This window comes from Papaver somniferum, chromosome 3, assembly GCF_003573695.1.
Source record: "Papaver somniferum cultivar HN1 chromosome 3, ASM357369v1, whole genome shotgun sequence".
Taxonomy (NCBI): domain Eukaryota; kingdom Viridiplantae; phylum Streptophyta; class Magnoliopsida; order Ranunculales; family Papaveraceae; genus Papaver; species Papaver somniferum.
In genome coordinates this window covers 40,692,817-40,711,815 of record NC_039360.1, presented here as the reverse complement: position 1 = coordinate 40,711,815, position 18,999 = coordinate 40,692,817, and the positions used below count along the sequence as shown (strand labels likewise).

General features: G+C 35.4%; 1 protein-coding gene across 5 annotated transcripts; it reads right to left on the bottom strand.

Annotated features, from left to right (window-relative positions):
• Nucleotides 1-1,541: 1,541 nt before the first annotated feature.
• LOC113355958 (UPF0057 membrane protein At4g30660-like) lies at nucleotides 1,542-8,200 on the bottom strand. Of its 5 annotated transcripts, none has more exons than XR_003362683.1 (5): nucleotides 8,008-8,200; nucleotides 6,172-7,913; nucleotides 2,621-6,086; nucleotides 2,186-2,313; nucleotides 1,542-2,056 (listed from the first exon to the last, which is right to left on the bottom strand). XR_003362683.1 is itself a non-coding variant. In XM_026598946.1 (2 exons), exons 1-2 carry the CDS (start codon nucleotides 8,095-8,097, stop codon nucleotides 7,782-7,784), a joined length of 222 nt encoding a protein of 73 aa, XP_026454731.1. In that variant the 5' UTR covers nucleotides 8,098-8,180; the 3' UTR covers nucleotides 7,587-7,781. The 5 variants fall into 5 exon arrangements, 1 of the variants encoding a protein (XP_026454731.1); XR_003362682.1 differs by having other exon boundaries at nucleotides 1,542-2,313; nucleotides 2,621-2,828; nucleotides 5,944-6,086; nucleotides 8,008-8,169; XR_003362680.1 differs by having other exon boundaries at nucleotides 1,542-2,313; nucleotides 8,008-8,199.
• Nucleotides 8,201-18,999: the final 10,799 nt, after the last annotated feature.

Genomic DNA, 18,999 nt, shown 5'->3' with positions numbered 1-18,999 from the left:
CGAAGGCGGCGGTTGTCGGCGGTGGTGGTGGTGGGGGACGACGGAGGTGGTCGACGGTGGTGGTGGCGGAGGTGGTCGGCGGTGGTGGTTGGCGGCGGTGGTGCAATGGTAGTTGGCGGCAGTGGTGGCTGCGGCGGCGGTTGACGGCAGCGACCGCGGTGGTGGTCGGCGGTGGCGCTGTTGCTGGTGGTTTGTTGTTGGTGGTGGTGATAGTATATTTAAAATTGGGGTTGATTTTTGTTTTTGTTGGGGTGATTTAAATACTAGAAGGGTAGTTTAGACAGTTTATGATATTTGGGGTTTTGTATCAGTTTTGTTAGTTTTGTTTGGATGGGTTTTTTGTGATGGGTTAACCCGCGGACGGCATGAATTATAATGAAATAAATTTGGGTTGATTGCTACTTCTTGCTGTTGAGTGAGCATTACGTGTCAAAATTAGAGCGTTTTAAATCATCGCAAAGAATGATCCAACGGTCAGAATCGATTCAATTTCAAGATTTGCTGTATCTTTAAACAACTAAACTAACAGAACTCGAAATTTTCAGTTTTTCTTGATTCTTGTTTTCCCTTGATTCTTCTTCACTTATAAATACACAGATGAATGAATCACAAACCCATTCGTTCAACCTTTCTGACCCAAAACGAAAACACTACACTGAAGAAGAAGAAGAAACAAAATGTTTCAGTCGATGAATGTGTTTCATCAAACAACACGACCCAAGTTGTTGTATTCCCCTTCTTCTTGCCATGGAAGAAAAATTCTATTCTTAGTTATAGTAGTACAACTCATTATCTTCTATTCTTAATCTCTGGGTTCTTCTTTTTTCATGAATTCTTAGTTGGTTTTGCTCATTTGATACCTACGTACAGGGAATTCAATTCCAAGTTCTTGCACTTTCTTCAACATTCTGCTAGTAAATCCGTTCTTGTTTCTCCTGCAACAAAGTGAGTTCATCATCTTAATTCTATTCAGAATTCGTTCTTTGGGTTCTTGATGAATCTTGTTATACTGTTCTTAGGAAATTTAGTTCAGTACTATGTGCATTGCCGAGAGAGAATGAAGAATTCTCATCTGACAATGAAAAAGAAGCAATAATTCAAGAACATGAAGAACATCGGGCTTCGGTATCATCAGATAATGGAGAGTATGTGATCAGAGAAGCCAAAGACAAAGTAGAGTTTTGGGTACGTAATTTTGAAATCTTGCTCTTAATTTGTGTTTCTGAAATAAGATTTTGAAGGTGGTTTTAAGTTGGGTTTTTTGAGTAGGCATCAGCATGGCTGAAAGCAGGACTTTACGAAAATCGATCACACGACCGGTTTGTATTACATATCTGACAACTAAATTTCATTTTATCCAAACAGGAAATTTTAGATTTTGAGTTCATGAAAAAAAGTATCGTTTATTCGGTTTCCGATTTTAGGCCTATTGTCGAGATTATAATCATGGCATTTTCTGTCATTACACAGATACATTGATAGCTACAAAAGGCAACGCGCCGAGCAGGTAAAACTACACTTACACTACTGAAAATTAGTCACATGAGAATGGTGCTGCTTATTGGCATACTGTTAATGCAGGAGTTGGATACAATAGAAAGGCGATATTCGACGCGTTATTTAGAACCATTCATGTGCATTGTTGCTGTAAGAAACGAAGGCAAGAATGTGCACATGTTTAAAAATGTCATTGGAACTCAGGATTTTCGTGTCAAGTACCAGTTACAGTGGGAGACTTATCCTGATCAGGTGCATTATACTTGGATAATTTTCTAATTTCAGTTGGCAATTTGATGTTGAGAATCACCTAAGATTTGAATTCCTTGACTCCTCAGGAACTCTGGAAGTTTGTGAATGCATCTAGCACCTTCAGACAAAGAGGATTACAGAAACATGGCACAATCTCAAATGTAGCTGTTGCTGAAAGTGCACGTCGACAAGGTGTTGGAAGCAGCATGCTGAAGTTTGCAATTGAAACTGCAAAAGAACACAGTGAGACCATCCCAGTCGTTTGACTGCTTAATTTCTCTTCCAGTGATCCAAATCGGACGGTTACCTGCAAGGAGGAAAACTAACGCTCTTGAATTTTATGTGTCAGGTATAAAGTAGGTATTTGTACTTGTCCATCGGGATAACAAACCAGCACTGGCACTATATAGAAAGATGGGATTTGAGGTAATAATACTTTTACTGATCTGTTTGTCATTCAGTTTCTGATGTTTCTACGTTTGATCAATAACAATCTGGTCCTGACATGAAAAATTCTCCTTTCAGATACTTGCAGAGGAGACTCCTCATCTGGAAGAACATAACCTATACTTGTGCAGCATAAATCTGCAGTTAGATTCAACTCATTCTTCAAAACTAACTAAGGTTTCGTGCGGAATTTTGTAAAGTTTTGAAAATAGTAGTCAATGAGAGCTAGCATCAGAAAAATAGTACGTGTCGTTCATTATGAAGTTCATATAAACAAGTGTGACTAAGATTCAAATAAAGAATATCAGTGGAGATTGTTAGTTGTTACTCAACATTGATTCTGCATTCAACGTGTCATTATCTGTTGTTTGAGACATAAACATGGAAACTAAATTTTAAAGCAAACTAAACCGATCTGTCTTACCAAGAATGAGATGTTGGCTCCTCCTCCCCATCTGTTGAGACTATGGTTCCCATCCCTGCTATTTCTGCTTCTACCAATTCATTGCTTAACTTCCTTCTATAGTTCCTGCTCCTGCACCCTAGGGAGCCATTCTTAGCTCCTCCTAGTGGATGTTAAGTACCTGCTATGGTCAATGACCACCCTATGACCACAATGGGCGAGGCTGGTGCTTTTGAACCCCAATAATACAATAACAAGTTTCAAATTTCACTGATTAACTCAATTTGCATTTAGAGAAACGAAGTATTTTCCAGAACATTCAAGGCGAGAAAATGAATGCCGTTTGTTTGTTAACTAAGAATCCAAGTTCCTGCACCCAGCAACTATATAAACTCAATCGCTGGTGTTACAGTCCTTGACCTTTTTCCACTTGGTAATGTCATGATAAAAGACTTCTAGAATTATGCGAACGACAACTCAAATTTCATCCCTAGCCTAGGTGCATGCTACCGCAGAACAAAAGCCACACCTTGAGTTTTGTGATGGACGTTGGAGCACAGCGGTTGGAATCTTGATGCAGGAAACTTCACTGTTTCTAGTTGAGACTCTCAAACCAATCTAACCAAACTGAAACCTATTCCTTACATATAAATCGTTCACTTTTCCAGATTTGATTATAACCCATCATTGCAAGGTATCATCTGTCAGTAATAGGAAACCGACAGTTTTCAGATTTTACTACTCATGGGTGGGACCTTACCCTAATTTCCCCAGTTCAGATTTTACTACTCCAGTAACTAACAATTACCTGAAATCTAACATTGCTCTATAATTTTGAATTCGCCATCTTGAAATGCAGATTTCCAACTTGGAATATCTTTGAAATCAAGAACAAATGGGCCTTTAGATGGATCATCAGACAAACTAGCAGGTACAGGGAACTAGTGTTGCTGATGCAGAAAAATCTTCTACATCACTTGTTTGCATCTCCATTTCTAGAGTTTAGGATTCCCCACCTTTTGTAAGTAGCTCTGGGTTTTTTGGGTTTTATTGGGACAAGATTTCTCTTACACTGTATGCTGTTTCAATTATTACTCTTTCCTACCCCAGAAACCTCTTTGCCCTGTCCTAGTTTCATTTTGGAGCACTGCCAGTCATGGTTTACGGTGTCGTGACTGTTGACAGTTAAGGAACCTGAACCAAAGTTTCTCACTGACAGCACCGACACTACATCATGGAGACCTGGTGACTCTTTTACTGTTGTTAGCTGTTATTACAACAAGAAGGAACTTCGAGAGGACTTGAAAAACGAAAATTCCAGGCAGTACTAGTATGTGTCAGCGTTTCCTACAGAGTTGAGTTCTTGTAACTTGACAACTTGAAAAGATCAGGAAAAAGAGCACAAAGAGGCTGCTCTATAAAGCTCATTCAGGTTCAAAATTAGACATTCACAGAATGCATCATTTTCCAAAATTAGAATGTCATCATCATGTGCAACAGAGAAAGGATGAGCGACTACTCCGCCTGGGAATTCAATATGGAATGAACAAACTACCAATTATAAATTATCCCCAAATCGACTATCTAGTGACTCTCAAAACCAAATAGTGGATGCTCTAGTAGCAGTACAGAAACCTTCCAATTTCAAGAATTTTCCCTGCCATTGCATTAAACCTCTTATTTGCGAGAAATTGGCATATTCAAAACTGTATCAATATTCAATTCAAGTAGACATTGACATAGAGAAAAGCAAACAAGCCAAGCAAGATGGATTATTTAGATATAAACTTAACCACCAATGCGCTCTAGATTGCATAACAAAAGAAAACTAAATTTTGGATACACTGGATTTGTTAACATATTCCAAGTTGAAAAGAGTTCTGAAATTGATTAAATTAGCCTCCCTTCCTGAGAACCACACCAAACTAAAATCCTAGTACTTGGATTCATAGAATGCTGACAACAGGATATAGGCCTCAATAATGCCTAGTACTATATTTTCCAAGGGTTCTTAAATTACTTACATATTCCAAGGGTTCTTAAATTAGGCAATAACATCACACACTTATAAATAAACCAGCAAGTTCGTAGTTCATCCAGTCTTTATAATGGCAGAAACTTAGACAAATCAAGCCATTATATTTATATGAGCCCATAACAACATATACAGTACACAAATGGAGAGTCTATCAAAATGGTGTTTCAGAAAATTAAAAAGCATTCTCATCATATTTCTGAATAATAAAACTGGTTGAATCCAACACCAAACACAACATCCGTGAATAACAAACTAAACTTACCACCAGTATCAACATCAATCACTATGGCGATTCATATGAAATTTGGCATCATTTCCCCAGGATTTGCTTACTAATTTGCTGCAGTCTAGAATGGATGTAGCTGATAAGCGAGTACAAGTATCTAATATGATCTCTATGGAATCCCCTAGTCGAGGAGAAAAGATTTGCAGCTAGGGTTTTAAGGAGAAAGAAGGGGGTTTGGGGTTTGGTTGACTGTTGAGTGGACTACAGAGTGTTTGGAAAGTAAATTCGTTCTTTTTGTTTGATGATTCCTGGGATTTATCAGTTTATTTTACAGTTTGTTTTTCGGGATTCATCCTGGGTAGATAAACCAGGAGAAAATTCTAGATACACCGGAAAAAATCCCAAAGAATAATCTGATATTCTCAGACCGTGGTCATGGTAAAATAAAATCCAGGTCGTCCAGTAACATTTTCTAGCAAGGCTATTTGCACTTGGGTCGTGCTTAAACTTACTTATAAGGTGAAATTCACATTGAGGCCTATGAAATCAATGTTTAAGCGCAATTGTTCAGAGACTTTTTAGGGAGTTTAGAGACTTTTTAAACTCTTCCACGACTAACAGGGATTTTGAGAGACTTACTCAAATACCCCCATGACTAACGGATAAAAATTGAATTGATGTTCACCGCATGCAGAACCAACATGTTGCAGGTAAGAGGTTATTCCCTTAAATATATTCAACATATTGAATAACCAGGGAAAGCGAGATGTGATGATGTTGCAGTGGTAGTGTTCGAGAGAAAGAAATTGACGGTGGTGGCGATGAAGGGTTAATATGTGATTATTTGTAAATACTAGGAAAATGAAGGGTGTAATAGTAAATTTGTTTAATGATTATATTTTATATAAATTTTTTAATAATTTCTTTAGTAGAAGTCAAGATTTAAGACGGTCACCGAAGGTCAACGTTATTTCCAAGTACCAAATCCTAAGTTGGACAAATCTTAGACCAAATACTAACTCTGGACAAAATATAAGTACCAAAAACTAAATAATCCAAAAAAAGATTGAGGATTTATACCAAGTGTCTTGTTGTTTTGGGATCAGTTTGATTAGTAATTGTGAGAATGTAGTCCAGGTTCACCGGAAATTTGGCGGAGTCTTGACGAGAGAGATACACTGATAAACACTTTCCCCGATCCCTTAGGATAAATCAGTCCCTTCCTATTGAAAAAGTATTAGCAAGAAACAGTGAGGGTTAATCAAAAACAAGAAGACAAACTAAATATACATATTGAAAACATCTTACCACTTAGCACCAGCAGCACTGAAAACATCAGAGTAAAGGTAGGCTGAGTTGTTCGAGTACAACTTAGAAAAGTTGTCGATCTTCCAGATGAATTTGACTGTCGATGGAAGTTCAACTATTTTAGTTCCCATTGGCAGCTGCTAGATTTTTAACCCTTCGAGAAAAAAATAAATCTGCAATCGACTAGAGATCAGCCTCCAGAGTTAAGCAAAGCTTAACTATATTGACTGAAAGTTGAATGAATAAAATACTTATGAGAACTAAGTATTTATAGGGAGAACTAAGTATTTATAGGGACGTCATATACAGTCTAGTCCTGAACAAATACTGAAACATAAACAATATCATACTGGAAAAAATCTCGGTAACCTGCTGTGATCAGTAAATTGGAGTCCGGATTGATGTTGGTATCCCAACAGCATTTAGATCCTAGACTTTCGTGTTTTTCTACGAGGAATCTAAAACCTTTGAAAACAAGACCGGTTATATGAGGAATAATACTTAGGTGGGCGAATGATATGGCCCGTGCACATTATGCCAATGGTCGTGTAGTCCGGATTCTATCATTTCTATTTGTAACATGGAAAAAAAAATCTCCTTCAGGTAAATTTACTGCAGAATCATGTCACAGATTGTCCGTCAAACTCAGACTCGGCTCACAGATGATTTTACTTCAGGTAGGCTAGACAAGAATAGTCATTGAATATTGAGGAAAGAACTCTGCAGGAATGACATAAGAAATTGACTATTTGTTAAGCTTGACAGAGCAAAGTTTCAAAGTCTCTCCTAAACAACATCACCGATATTGTGACCAAAATTCACATCTGCTAAAACAAGTAGTAGGAGGCATCAAACTAAGAGGCCTTTAGATACAATTACAGGACCCATATATGGATATGCATATACATGAACTAAAGGTCGATGATATAACACAAACATGTAATGTAGCTAAAGCAGCAGAACAGATGACCTCGCTAGCAGCATTTTGGAGAGAAGAAAAAAAAAAGGCTTCCGTCATTCACTTGGATTCAACTAAACTGATGTTTTATAATCTTTCTTTCTAACATGAGACTGTATAGCTACACTCCTTCCAACTGTTTTCTTCGACAAACACATTCATCTAAATTTTGTAATTGTTTCATCGATATGGGTAGAGGTGGACTGTACATTCATCTCAACGTTGATCTAGATTAAGCTACCAAAATTTGTGTATCTCTTGTTTCAGATTCAGAATTGGAAGTTCTGAACAGCTCATTCTACAAAACTCTATTAACAGCCACAATGGATATCAAACAAACTAAAACATTAAACTAAAAATCTATAGATCTCGTCTACTACCTTAATCCGTTCTTCTAAGTTAATTAGTGAATGATTTGCAATACAAGAAACACAATCATCAAAAAAGAATTCTTAAAAAACCTAATTAATCATAAAATTTCCCCAAATTGACCATAGATTAGGTCATCAGATCACAATAACCAATCATACACAAAATTATTAAGATCATAAAAAGCGAAGATTATAGATCAAATTAAGCATGATATTCACCAATCTCCGTAAGTTTTATACATAAAATCTCCATTTAAAAATTACACCAGAATGGAATTTGATTAAGCATTAATAGGGCGCCAGTAATCATCAGGGTAGGGTTCACGATTGACAGCAACTATGACATAGACGGCATAGATTATACCTGGAACATAACCTAGAAATGTCAACAACAAACAGATCAAGAATTCCACCTGCAATTAACAAAAAAACCGTTAGAAAATCAAAACGATGATGATCTTATTTGATTTTGAAAATAAGAAAAGAGGGGAAAGGGGTTTTGCTTACACTGCAACAACCATGTCTGAAACAGACACCAAGAGGAGGAAGAAGAATTGCTAGAAGAATCTCACAACAGATCTCTGCACCACTTGGCATCGTAGCGGATGATGATGAAGATGATCAAGTAGCGGCCCTAGAGAGGAAGATGTAATCAAAGTTGGATATAATAGTCATAAGGGATTCATATATATATAGCCTTCGAGATGAAGGAAAATCCAGCTAAGTTTTGGTGGTGTACGCCGTACGCGTGTATAACCACTGTCAACACAATTGCTGAAAATTGGCCTAGGCCGTTCGGGTTTGGACCGTTTGGTAAGGTCGATAGTCACGTCAAGAAAAATTATGCAGGCACTTTTGGGATACAAAAATATACCGTAAAAAAAAAAAAAAAAAAAAACTACCTCAATTGGGATACAAAAATTCTAAATATACCAGGAGAAAACCTACATCAGGACTATGTAGACATACAAAAAAAAATTGGTGGATCTTATGATATTCTTTCGGCATACGATTTTTAGGATGTCCACAGAAACAGTTCTTCTAGAATGATTCTATCGAATAAGTGTTTGAGTTTTGCTTGTTAGATATTCCGGCATATATACCATTTAGTTCCAAGTGTAGTTCATAGATTGTAGGAAAATCAAATCAAATATATTAATCCAAATTCCATACAACTAAGGCCAACGAAAACGGGTCACTTATATTTTGTGTTCACAAATTTCTAAGTAAGACGCAAGTTACGTCTATAAAGCTGTCAAAATCCGTCTAGAAAAATCCCATCAAAACAAAAGATCCAGAAGAATACCAAGTTACCCAAACTGTCTAAACTGCCTTTTCATCTGATTCAGCGTAAATAACTGAGTAAATCACCCCACCACATTTATTGGGTTACAACGTTTATCTTCATTTGTAATGGTATTTCCTAAAACCATTAAAAATCAAAAATATCCTATCTACAAAATTATTTTCCTATCTTCGATTTTCTATTCTTCTCCTGAAACCTCAGATATCTCGAATATTACTTCCCAAACCTATTTTTCCGAGCTCAATAATTAAAATCAAACCATAAATTGAAACCAATTTCTGACTTAAACCAAAATAGTTTGAAAAAATAAATAAATCAAAACCTGGTTAAGATGGTGAAGAAAAATGTTGAACCAGAGAAAAAGAAAGATGAAAAGCTTAAGAAAATAGTTATAAATCCTCCAAAAGTTAAACCAAAACAAATAATTATGTTGCATGTTCTTCGCAATTTATGTGTGGTTGAAACAACATGCATCAATGATTTTTTGTTCATATTGAAACGAAATTTTAGTTTCTCCATTTTTTTTTCGATTATAGGATCACTATCAAGTAATGCGGAGTTAATGTATATGTGTATTTTACTTTATTATAGTAAAGAATTATAATACAGAAATCAAAGTAAAAGACACACCAAGATTTTGTTAACGAGGAAACCGCGAATGCAGAAAAACCCCGGGACCTAGTCCAGTTTTGAATACTCTCAGAATTAATCCTTTATACAAAATCTAATACCAACTTCGTATAGTTGAGACCAAGCAGACTCCCGGAGCTACTTAGTTCCCTCGGTATCCCTGCGCCTCGACTTATAGAGTCACGCACGTGAATAACAAGTCCTTTGGATCGTATTCCAAACAACAAAGGAATAATCTGTTTGGTAACCAATCTAATCAATCTTGATACATGATTTAGATGAGTCGTACCAAAATTTTGTTATGCAAAAGCAAAATATATATGCAATATAAACATGCTTTTCTTAAACAGGAAAACGATTAACTAACAAATTCGTAACTTCAAATTTCTCAGCCTCTTCTCCCCAGAAAGATATATCATTAAGCGCGAGTTCAAATGAGAACTCTCCCCCAGTGTGTTGTCATCCTCTCGGAACAAAAGAACAACAACAAAATAAGCCTTTACCAAAAAAAGGTTGAATCGGTTTTAACTAATATGTGCCAATAGCAAAAGTTGAAAACCTGAAACACATATGTTATGCTAAACAAAACTCATATAAACACAATTTGATTCAATATATTGTGGTTTTCCACATATGACTTTCAATCGGAATACCTTATGATCGTTTGATAAAGCCTACCAACATGGGCTATAACTTAATCCCACTAAATCAAAAAGAAACACAAATCATAAGGGTTACATTCATATGAGATCGAATATTAAGGTTAATGAAACCAACATGCACTTATCTCATATATCTAGAGTATTCATATGTATACTTTAGTTTATAGAACATAAACAAACATTAGTATATGTGACTTACATATAAGCTACACCGTCACAACTTTCTTATGATTTTGATATAGAAATCACGAAGATATGATCCAAAGATGGGTTATGCTCAAAAGTCACTAACCATAAGGAAATGAGCCAATATATGAGACTGAAACACAATGATTTATCTCATAAAATCAAATGCAATACACCATAAATATTCAACAGAAAATAAAGTATTGCAACTACCTCAATCTTGGAGGAATTTGAATTACAAAAATAACACAAAAAGAATGAGGTCATTCCGAGTTCGGACGAAGAAGTTATGGGCAAAACAGTTTTACACTCCTTTCGTAAGGACTAGGTAGGGACCGATCATACCAAGTCACATGTATAGGTTGTGACCAATCCATGGGATTGGGTTTTGACGGATCCTAACACGAGTTCATGCACAAAACTGTTTTAGGCATAACTTTTGCATACGATGTCCGAATTGATTGATTTATGGATCGTTTTAACCGTATGAACAAGAGATACACATATATGACCTGTAGATATCAACACTATGAACTAAAAATTACCGTTTTTACCAAAATATCAAATATAGATAGAGAAGGTATGAGTCTTGAAGAGAAAAATCTCCCTGAAGATGTTAATTGGTCATATAATAACCGAGAGGTCATGTGCTCGGTTTTCATGTGCTTCCTCACATTTCAAAAGATTGAGAACAAAGGTGACCAGTCACATTCTAACACAACTAGGTTGTGTTGAGTTGATCCTTGTCTTGTCTTGTTCGTAACGAGTGACTAAGACAGAATCATCATTCTTGACCTCTTGCTTGGTTTGTTTTCTCTTGATCCATCTTTTGTTTTTCTTCTTAGAATTGTGATGAAGAGTGTCAATATCACAACATTCATTCGTACAAGAGACTTTAGATAACAAGATGTCTTTCCTTAGTAGTTTAAGAAGACTCTCGAAAATATCGTTATCAACATTTATCACTTGCGTGTCATTCTTGTGATTAACTTTTCGTCCTTCTTTGGCCATGGAGGACTTCGAGACCCATTTGTAGATGGGTTTCGCAACAACGGCTTTCTGCTTCATACCATTAGGATCGTTGCCCTTTTGGATATTTTGTGAAACGAACTTTCTCCAATTTGGAACATCGGACCTTGTCTTCGCATTTACAAAGTCATCTCTCTTTCTATATTCGGGTATTTTATGAGATAACCTTGTCGAGCGATAAGCAAACATTGAACTATCATTATAATAATTCTTTTGCCTAAACTTAGGACAATAACGATCTGAGACCTTTCGGGGAGCAAATTTATCCAATTCGTTTGACATAAAAGAAAGTGCGTCCTGCATATTGCGAACTTTGCATCCCCATTGCAAGTGTCCATTATTACCACAATAATAACAATGCTTAGTAACATACAAAGCCTGAGTTTTAATGCTACCTTTTTGTGGATCCTCTTGCATTGGAGTCATCTCTCTTATTTCTTTACAAGAAATAAAAGCATCTTTGACAGCATTTGAAGTCTTTGATTGAGAATAATTTGAAGCTTTAACAAATTTTATCTCATCGTTATCGTTGGAAAAAATTGATTCCTTATAATATCCCAATCTTCGTGTATCACCATGAAATCTTCTCGCTTATAATAATGATGATAAATTGTTAGTGCTATCATTGGACCTTTTCAAGTACAAAGTTTCTTCTTCCAACATCTTGATTTTATCAGCACCAACTAGATTAGCCTCAAGGCGTTTTTCTCGTGAGAGATATTCACCTTCTTTCTCTTCTAAACTCTTTTGTTGAGAGTTAATCCTTGCATCAGATTCAGGAAGTTTCTTTTCCAACAAAAGAACCTTTTCAAGAGAAGCATCACCCTCTTTCTCTAATAATTCCATTTGAGAGAGACAACAATTGCTTTGTCTTCAAGACCCTGTATTTGTTGACAAGCAACTTCCCTCAAATTTTCTTGATCTTGACGAAGCCTTTTACATTCAGAAGTTATTGGTTTCAACTCATTCTGACATTTCTCTAATAGCTCGGTAGAGTCATTTAGTTTTCTCTCAATAACCGTGGTTCAATAACCTCTTGTGATACGTTAACTGAGTCTTTCTTTAGTTTTCGCTATTGCCTAGCTCTACTTTGACTCATGTCTTATAGGTTATATAGCACCAAACACAGATTGTTATATCTTTTCGTGTTTCTCGGCTCTGATACCAATTGAAAAGACGAGGGTACCCAAATAAAACATAATCTTTTAGTTTTAACCTATAAGTACTCTACCGAATGTGATCGTCTATGGACAGAGTCGAGATAATACGACAATTCGGTTCACACTTCGTGTGGTTGTCTATGGATACGAGATCGAGATAATACAACAACAAGATAACTTGTTTGATTGATAATGGATACAAGATCGATACAATACTAAAACAAAGTGTGTTACTTAATAATAGGTTCGGTGATAACCAAACTCTATAGGATCACTATCAAGTAATGCGGAGTTAAAGTATATGTTTATTTTACTTTCTTGTAATAAACAATTATAATGCGGAAATCAAAGTAAAAGACACAACGAGATTTTGTTAACGAGGAAACCGCAAATGTAGAAAAACCCTGGGACCTAGTCCAGTTTTAAATACACTCAGAATTAAGCCACCTTGACAAGGATTTTTCTTTTCGCTTTATTTCCATAACTTTTCACGTGGGGGCACATAATTTAGCCACCTTACACAAGGATTGTTATTTTTATTTTCGAATAAGAAAGAACTTTATTCATGTAACAACATTTACAAGAGGTAAAAATTAAGTACATAAATAAAATTTAAAGAGAGATGGAGAAAGAAATAAAGAAAGAGAGGAAGAAAAAAAAAGCATAAGAAAACTAAGGGACGAAAATCTAATCCCAATTTTTAATACAATGATCCAGATGCAAACAATTATTCGGTTGAACCATTTTAACCCACGAAATAATCTGAGACTTGACGTTGGTAGTTGGTACTGACTTCTCAATTAGTTCTGACTTTTAGTTTGAAAGTACATTTTTTCCCCAAAATCCTTGTATGATTGTGGCGGGTACAAAATATCATAGAGCAATTCCAATCTTATTAGAACTAATAGGAGCCATATCTTAAAAAAGCTCTAAGATAGAGTTAGGGAAATAAAAGCGACGCGTTACAAAAATTATTCCGGCCCAAATTTGAGAAGAGTAGTCCCATTACAGAAGTAAATGAGAAGAGGATTCTGAAGTGTTACCACGAAGAAAGAAACTGTTGTTATAATCGTATCCCCAATTGATGAGTTTATCGACCGTCACAATTCTATCCAATGATACAAGCCAAGCGAAGAAGCAAATCTCGGCGCGGATCTTTGATTTCCAAATAGTAGCGGAAGAAAACTTTGATATGGTAAAATACTAATATATCATATTTTGCCACTCATGTTGGTCTTTTTATTTTTATATCAATAAAAAAAATTGGCATTGATGTATTCCCCGATTTAAACATCATCCAATAATTTTACCACAATACTACTGTGGCATCGATCACCCATCAACTTTGTCTCTCATAATGGAAAGATTGGTAATTTATGAATTTGTTAAAAAGAATTCTTTTTTTTAAGGAAAAAGACAATTCCTGATAATTTCATTAATGTAAAATTTTGGTTACACGATGAGTTACATCATAAATAAATTGAAATGAAACAACTAGTACTAACATTACAGATTTCAAAACTTAAAAGGAAAATCCGAAATTATACTCTACATTCCATCGACGAAATTGATATCTTTCTAATGGTTATAATTTTAAACCATTTTGATTCCTGATCTTTAGAATCTTGATCATCAACATCGTATATATTATATGCTTCCATAATAGAGAAGTAATAATCCCAATTTGACATCATCGCGATCGATATTTTTATTAATTTTCGAAGTAGGTCATCGTCTTTCATAACGTATTTAATAACAATGCAGCATCACCACCGAAAAAAAACATTATAACTATCATATAAGAAATCTGAATGGCATTGAGACATCATCAGATCATAAAAAAAAAATTAATTCTCAAAATTGTTGAACAACAATCTTTAGTGGCCGGAACGTGCACCCTGGTTTTAGAGGGGTGCATAAATTTGGACGCGATAAAATTACATGTTGAATGTACACATACGTTGAAAAGTCAATTAATAATATGATTTCAGGTGAATTTTCTTTGTTGTGGTTAAAAACTGAACAAAGCTCTTTTCTTAGAGCTTCTGGCCCCACCGGAATATATTTCAGCCAATAGAATCATCCGGATAAATTGGTCTTTTTTTTTTTTTTTTTGAATATTTGATGTCCACCGAGCTTGCGTCTCAATCATCTATCAAAACCCCCTGCTACTACCCACTAAACACTAATCACCGATCTCTGCTACTACACACTGAACCTTAATCACTAATCACCGATCTCTGCTACTACACAGTGAACCTTAATCACCGATAGTGAAACACAGCCATCTATATCAAGAAATCAAGCACGTTACAACCGAAACCAAGTGGCTGGTGCATAAACCCTCTTTCTAAACCCTAAACTTAGTTTCGTCGCCATTTTCTCTGCTCTCCTGTTGATTAGATTTCTTTTATGTCACATGTGATGATATGCGGATGGATGTACGTTATGGATCTGTTTAGGATAATCGAAAGTGCATCATTGGTCTTTCAGTCTTCTTACGATATACAGTAGGTTAATCCGATTAGGGTTTTTACAGTAAAACAAATCACATTATGGAAAGAGAAAAGAGAAATCAATATAAGTTCTTCTTGGAAAGGAGGACTCCTGGAGGTATAAATTATGATTACAATCTAGGGTTTTCTTCGTACTTACTTTGATTATGTAGTTCTTTTTATCATCTTTTTTGGGTATTTTCTGAGAAGAAATGGGTAATCTATTGTTTGGAAACTGTGTGTTTCAAGTTAAGAATTGATCCTATGATTTGGTAAGAATATTCAGATTATGTTTGGTTTGTGCTTTTTTTTAGAGCTCCAGAGGGTGTTAGATAAATTTATTAGAGAGACGGGGAGGGAGGGACACAGGTTACAAGCACAAGACAAAAAACTCATTGTGGGGATTGAGAAAAGCCCTAAGCAAGAGCAGATGGTATGTTTTGTGGGGATTCAGAAAGGCCATAAGCAAGGAAAGATGGTAGGTTTTTCTTCAATTTTAAGTTTGTATTACTTATTGAATCGTGTTATGAAAAGACTTTCAAGTTTTAATTATGTGTCAAGTAATATGCGAATTTCAACATTATGTGATATGTATAGCTTAGTTTCATATTGTTTTTGAAGTTTTAATTACTTATTGAATCGTGTTCTAAATAAAGTTTCAAGTTTCACTTGATCTGATTTGCATAAAATTTCCATCTGTAAATTTCAACATTATATGATTACCACAGTAGTTTTGGTACTGTTTTTAAAGTTAGCTATTACATTATATGATTACCACAATAGTTTTGGTATTGTTTTTATATTTTTGACATTATATGATTACCACAATAGTTTTGGTACTGTTTTTAAAGTTAGCTAGCTATTACATTCCTTTGAAGAGGGTAGCGATTATAGCATGTTGCACATAAAGATTACCAAATAGATAGAAGCATCGTAAGGTTAAATTTTTGGGTATGGCAACTTATAAGTACAAAGACAACCCATGCTTAAATAACCCATTGATCTTTTCTAAAGAGTTCAGCTGCTTCAATTGCAGTTTTTGAGCATATACAAAGTCGTGTTGTTTTTTTACATTCTTTCTCTTTTACTACAGATAAATGACAACCTTTTTTTAGATGGAACTGGGTTCCATTTGAAATAGATTACGGTCTCATATGGGTGATGCTCTACACAGATTGTAGAAGAAGGACCTGACTGTGAATGAACCGCATCGGGTTAGTGCATCGGGTTAGTTTGATTAAAACATGATAAAACCCAAACTTCAGCAACTTCATTCTTTTCCGTTTAATATTCTTCCCTCATTTTTCCTTCAATATAACTGCCATTAAGCTATTTAGAGATTTCACTTTGTTCCACTTAATCAATTATGGATGAGTATTGAATGTTTATAAATTTATTGCAAGTAAGCAAGTCCAGAAAGCACGCCAATAATAACGATGCTGAAAACGGGATAGTGGTAGAAATAAAGAACTGGGAGAGAAAAAAGATCAGGGGGTCGAGTAGGGTAGGAAATGGTGACGAAGCTGAAGCTACAGTAGAGAACGGAGAGAGCGACAATGGTGAATAAACGTTCAATGTGGTTTGATATTTTATTGCTTTTAGTTTACCCATCGCAATTATCTGACTTCGATTTTATATATTGTTGTACACCGATAGTTGATTTGTATCTCAAACTCCAATTTGATAGGAGAGCTACATCCGTGAGTTTTGAGTTTTTATTTGACCTTTTAGTGTATATGAATGCTTTCTTTCCGCAACGTGGGGCTATTTGATGTCGCACTTGAAGTTTTTGCACAATTTTAACGAGTTATCAATGTGGTATGGCTCCAAGTCGGTCACAAGAAAGACTTTCATGATGGAAATATCACAAATATCATTTTCTCTTTTGGAGTTGGTGGAATGCAGGTGACCTGTTGCAGTGAAATCATACGTACCTTTATGCTTTTTGTGTCATTCAATCTTATTTTGTACTGATTAATTTTCTCTTTTTATCAACCACCAGTACACTATATATGTTAAACGTTTTCGCGCTCAAGAAATTATTTTGATTACAATGGATATGTGGGTTAGTAGTCTACAGGACAACCAGTCGGAGTCCTCACAAAATATAAATTTAAATCCCATAACTTCTCACAGACTTAAATATTAGATTTTGTTATTTTTAATTTTATTAATTTGCCTGACTTACGTATTTTTTTTACAATTTTATTGATTTTCCACTTTTTAGTTTATTCTTTCGAAATTTGAATTCCATAAAATCACTGTCTCCAAAATATAGTAATCTCTACAAAAAAAAAAATGTGCCCGTGTTAATATTATCATTCTTAGCAATTTCACATTTTGATTGTCTATATCTCCTGTTTCATACTTCTCCGGATTTTGAATCCCTAAAAATTCACTAGCACCAAAATATGTTTTTCTCTACAAAATATCTAGATTCGTGCAACTCACGGGCGCAAAACCTAGTGACTATTGAAAAACAGTGAAATGCGTACTAGTTTCTAACACCGACTCCCATATAAGTTATTGATTGTGGTTGCACCAACAACACAACTGTCTCCATTTTAAACTGACGTGCATACCAGTACGCCACAGTTTAACTTTTTTATTCATACGTTGGAGCCATGCAGGTTCTAACCTCCGTGAACAACCAAGTTTCCTTACCCTTTGACCGTCGGTTGGTGCTTTCTCTTTCTTTCTTTCTTTTCTCGGTTACTTATTCAGTATATACATTTCCTACTCTTGGAAATCCACCTCCCCAATATTTTTGGTTTGTATTGCATACGAAGGATGTCACATATAGGATGGTACTTGGCTTTTAGAATGATACCACGTATGGATTTCGGGTTCTTTTCCATCCAAGTTTTGCAATTTTTGCAAAATAAATTTCAAGCCCTAATGATAAATTGAATTTTCTTTTCCGTTTTTTATTCTTACTACTCTCGACTTTTCTCCACCAAAAATCTCTCTAATTCTTGTAAGTTTATTCTAATTTTTTACATGAATTTTAAAACAATTCATTTGATACACTCCTATGGATGTTATTCCAACACTAGTTTGATTTTTACTTTTTCAGCTTAATAATTTATTACACATTTTGCTAACAAAAAGTTTAAAGCATCTGGTTTTTGATCCGTTGGTGAACAGTGGGGAACCTAAGTATCTACACCTAGAATTTGTCAGATTCCTTCTTTATTTCTGAAAAAGCAGGGGTATAACAACCACGCCCAATAATCCGTTCGGAAATATGTATAGACTAACTCCAATATAATTCCGAGAGCACCAACTTAAAAGCGAGATCAATCAAGAGATATATCAAAGAGCTTAATCTCAATTTCTCAATACCATCTTCAATCGAACAAGTAGAAATCTGTGAGCCTGATTGATATGAGAAATAACTTGGACGGTATCAAAGACCAACGCCCAAGTGCCAATCAATTCCTATCCAACAATCAAGGTTGGATTTACCAATTGATTGAACTACGCACAACCTGTGATATTTCAATTATATAAAAAATATAATGCGGAAAAGAAATAACACAGACACCAGAAATTTTGTTAACGAGGAAACCGAAAATGCAGAAAAACCCCGGGACCTAATCCGGATTGAACACCACACTGTATTAAACCGCTACAGACACTAGCCTACTACAAGTTAAATTCGGACTGGAATGTAGTTGAACCCTAACCAAGTCTCACACTGATTAAGGTACAATAGCGTTCCTTACGCCTCTAGAACCATGCTGGATTCTGTGCACTTGATTCCCTTAGCTGATTCCACCCAAAACTAAGAGTTGCTACGACCCAAAGTCGTAGACTTATAAACAAACCTATCTCCCACAGATATGTCTATTCTGATAGATAAACTGTCTCCCACAGAAGTACCTATGAATTTTTTTCCGTCTTATGATAAATCAATGTGAACAGGAACCAATTGATACTCTGGTCTTATACTCCCGAATAGCATCCTAGAAATTTCAATCACCTCACAATAACTTAACTATATGGTGCTAGAAAAAGTTACTGTGGAA

What these genes read in the sequence shown, in the direction of transcription:
- LOC113355958 (XM_026598946.1), bottom strand. Translation starts at nt 8,097, where the DNA reads ATGCCAAGTGGTGCAGAGATCTGTTGTGAGATTCTTCTAGCAATTCTT. An exon ending in TCAGACATGGTTGTTGCAGT is followed by an intron (nt 7,914 to 8,007) that starts GTAAGCAAAACC and finishes TGTTAATTGCAG; the next exon opens with GTGGAATTCTTGATCTGTTT.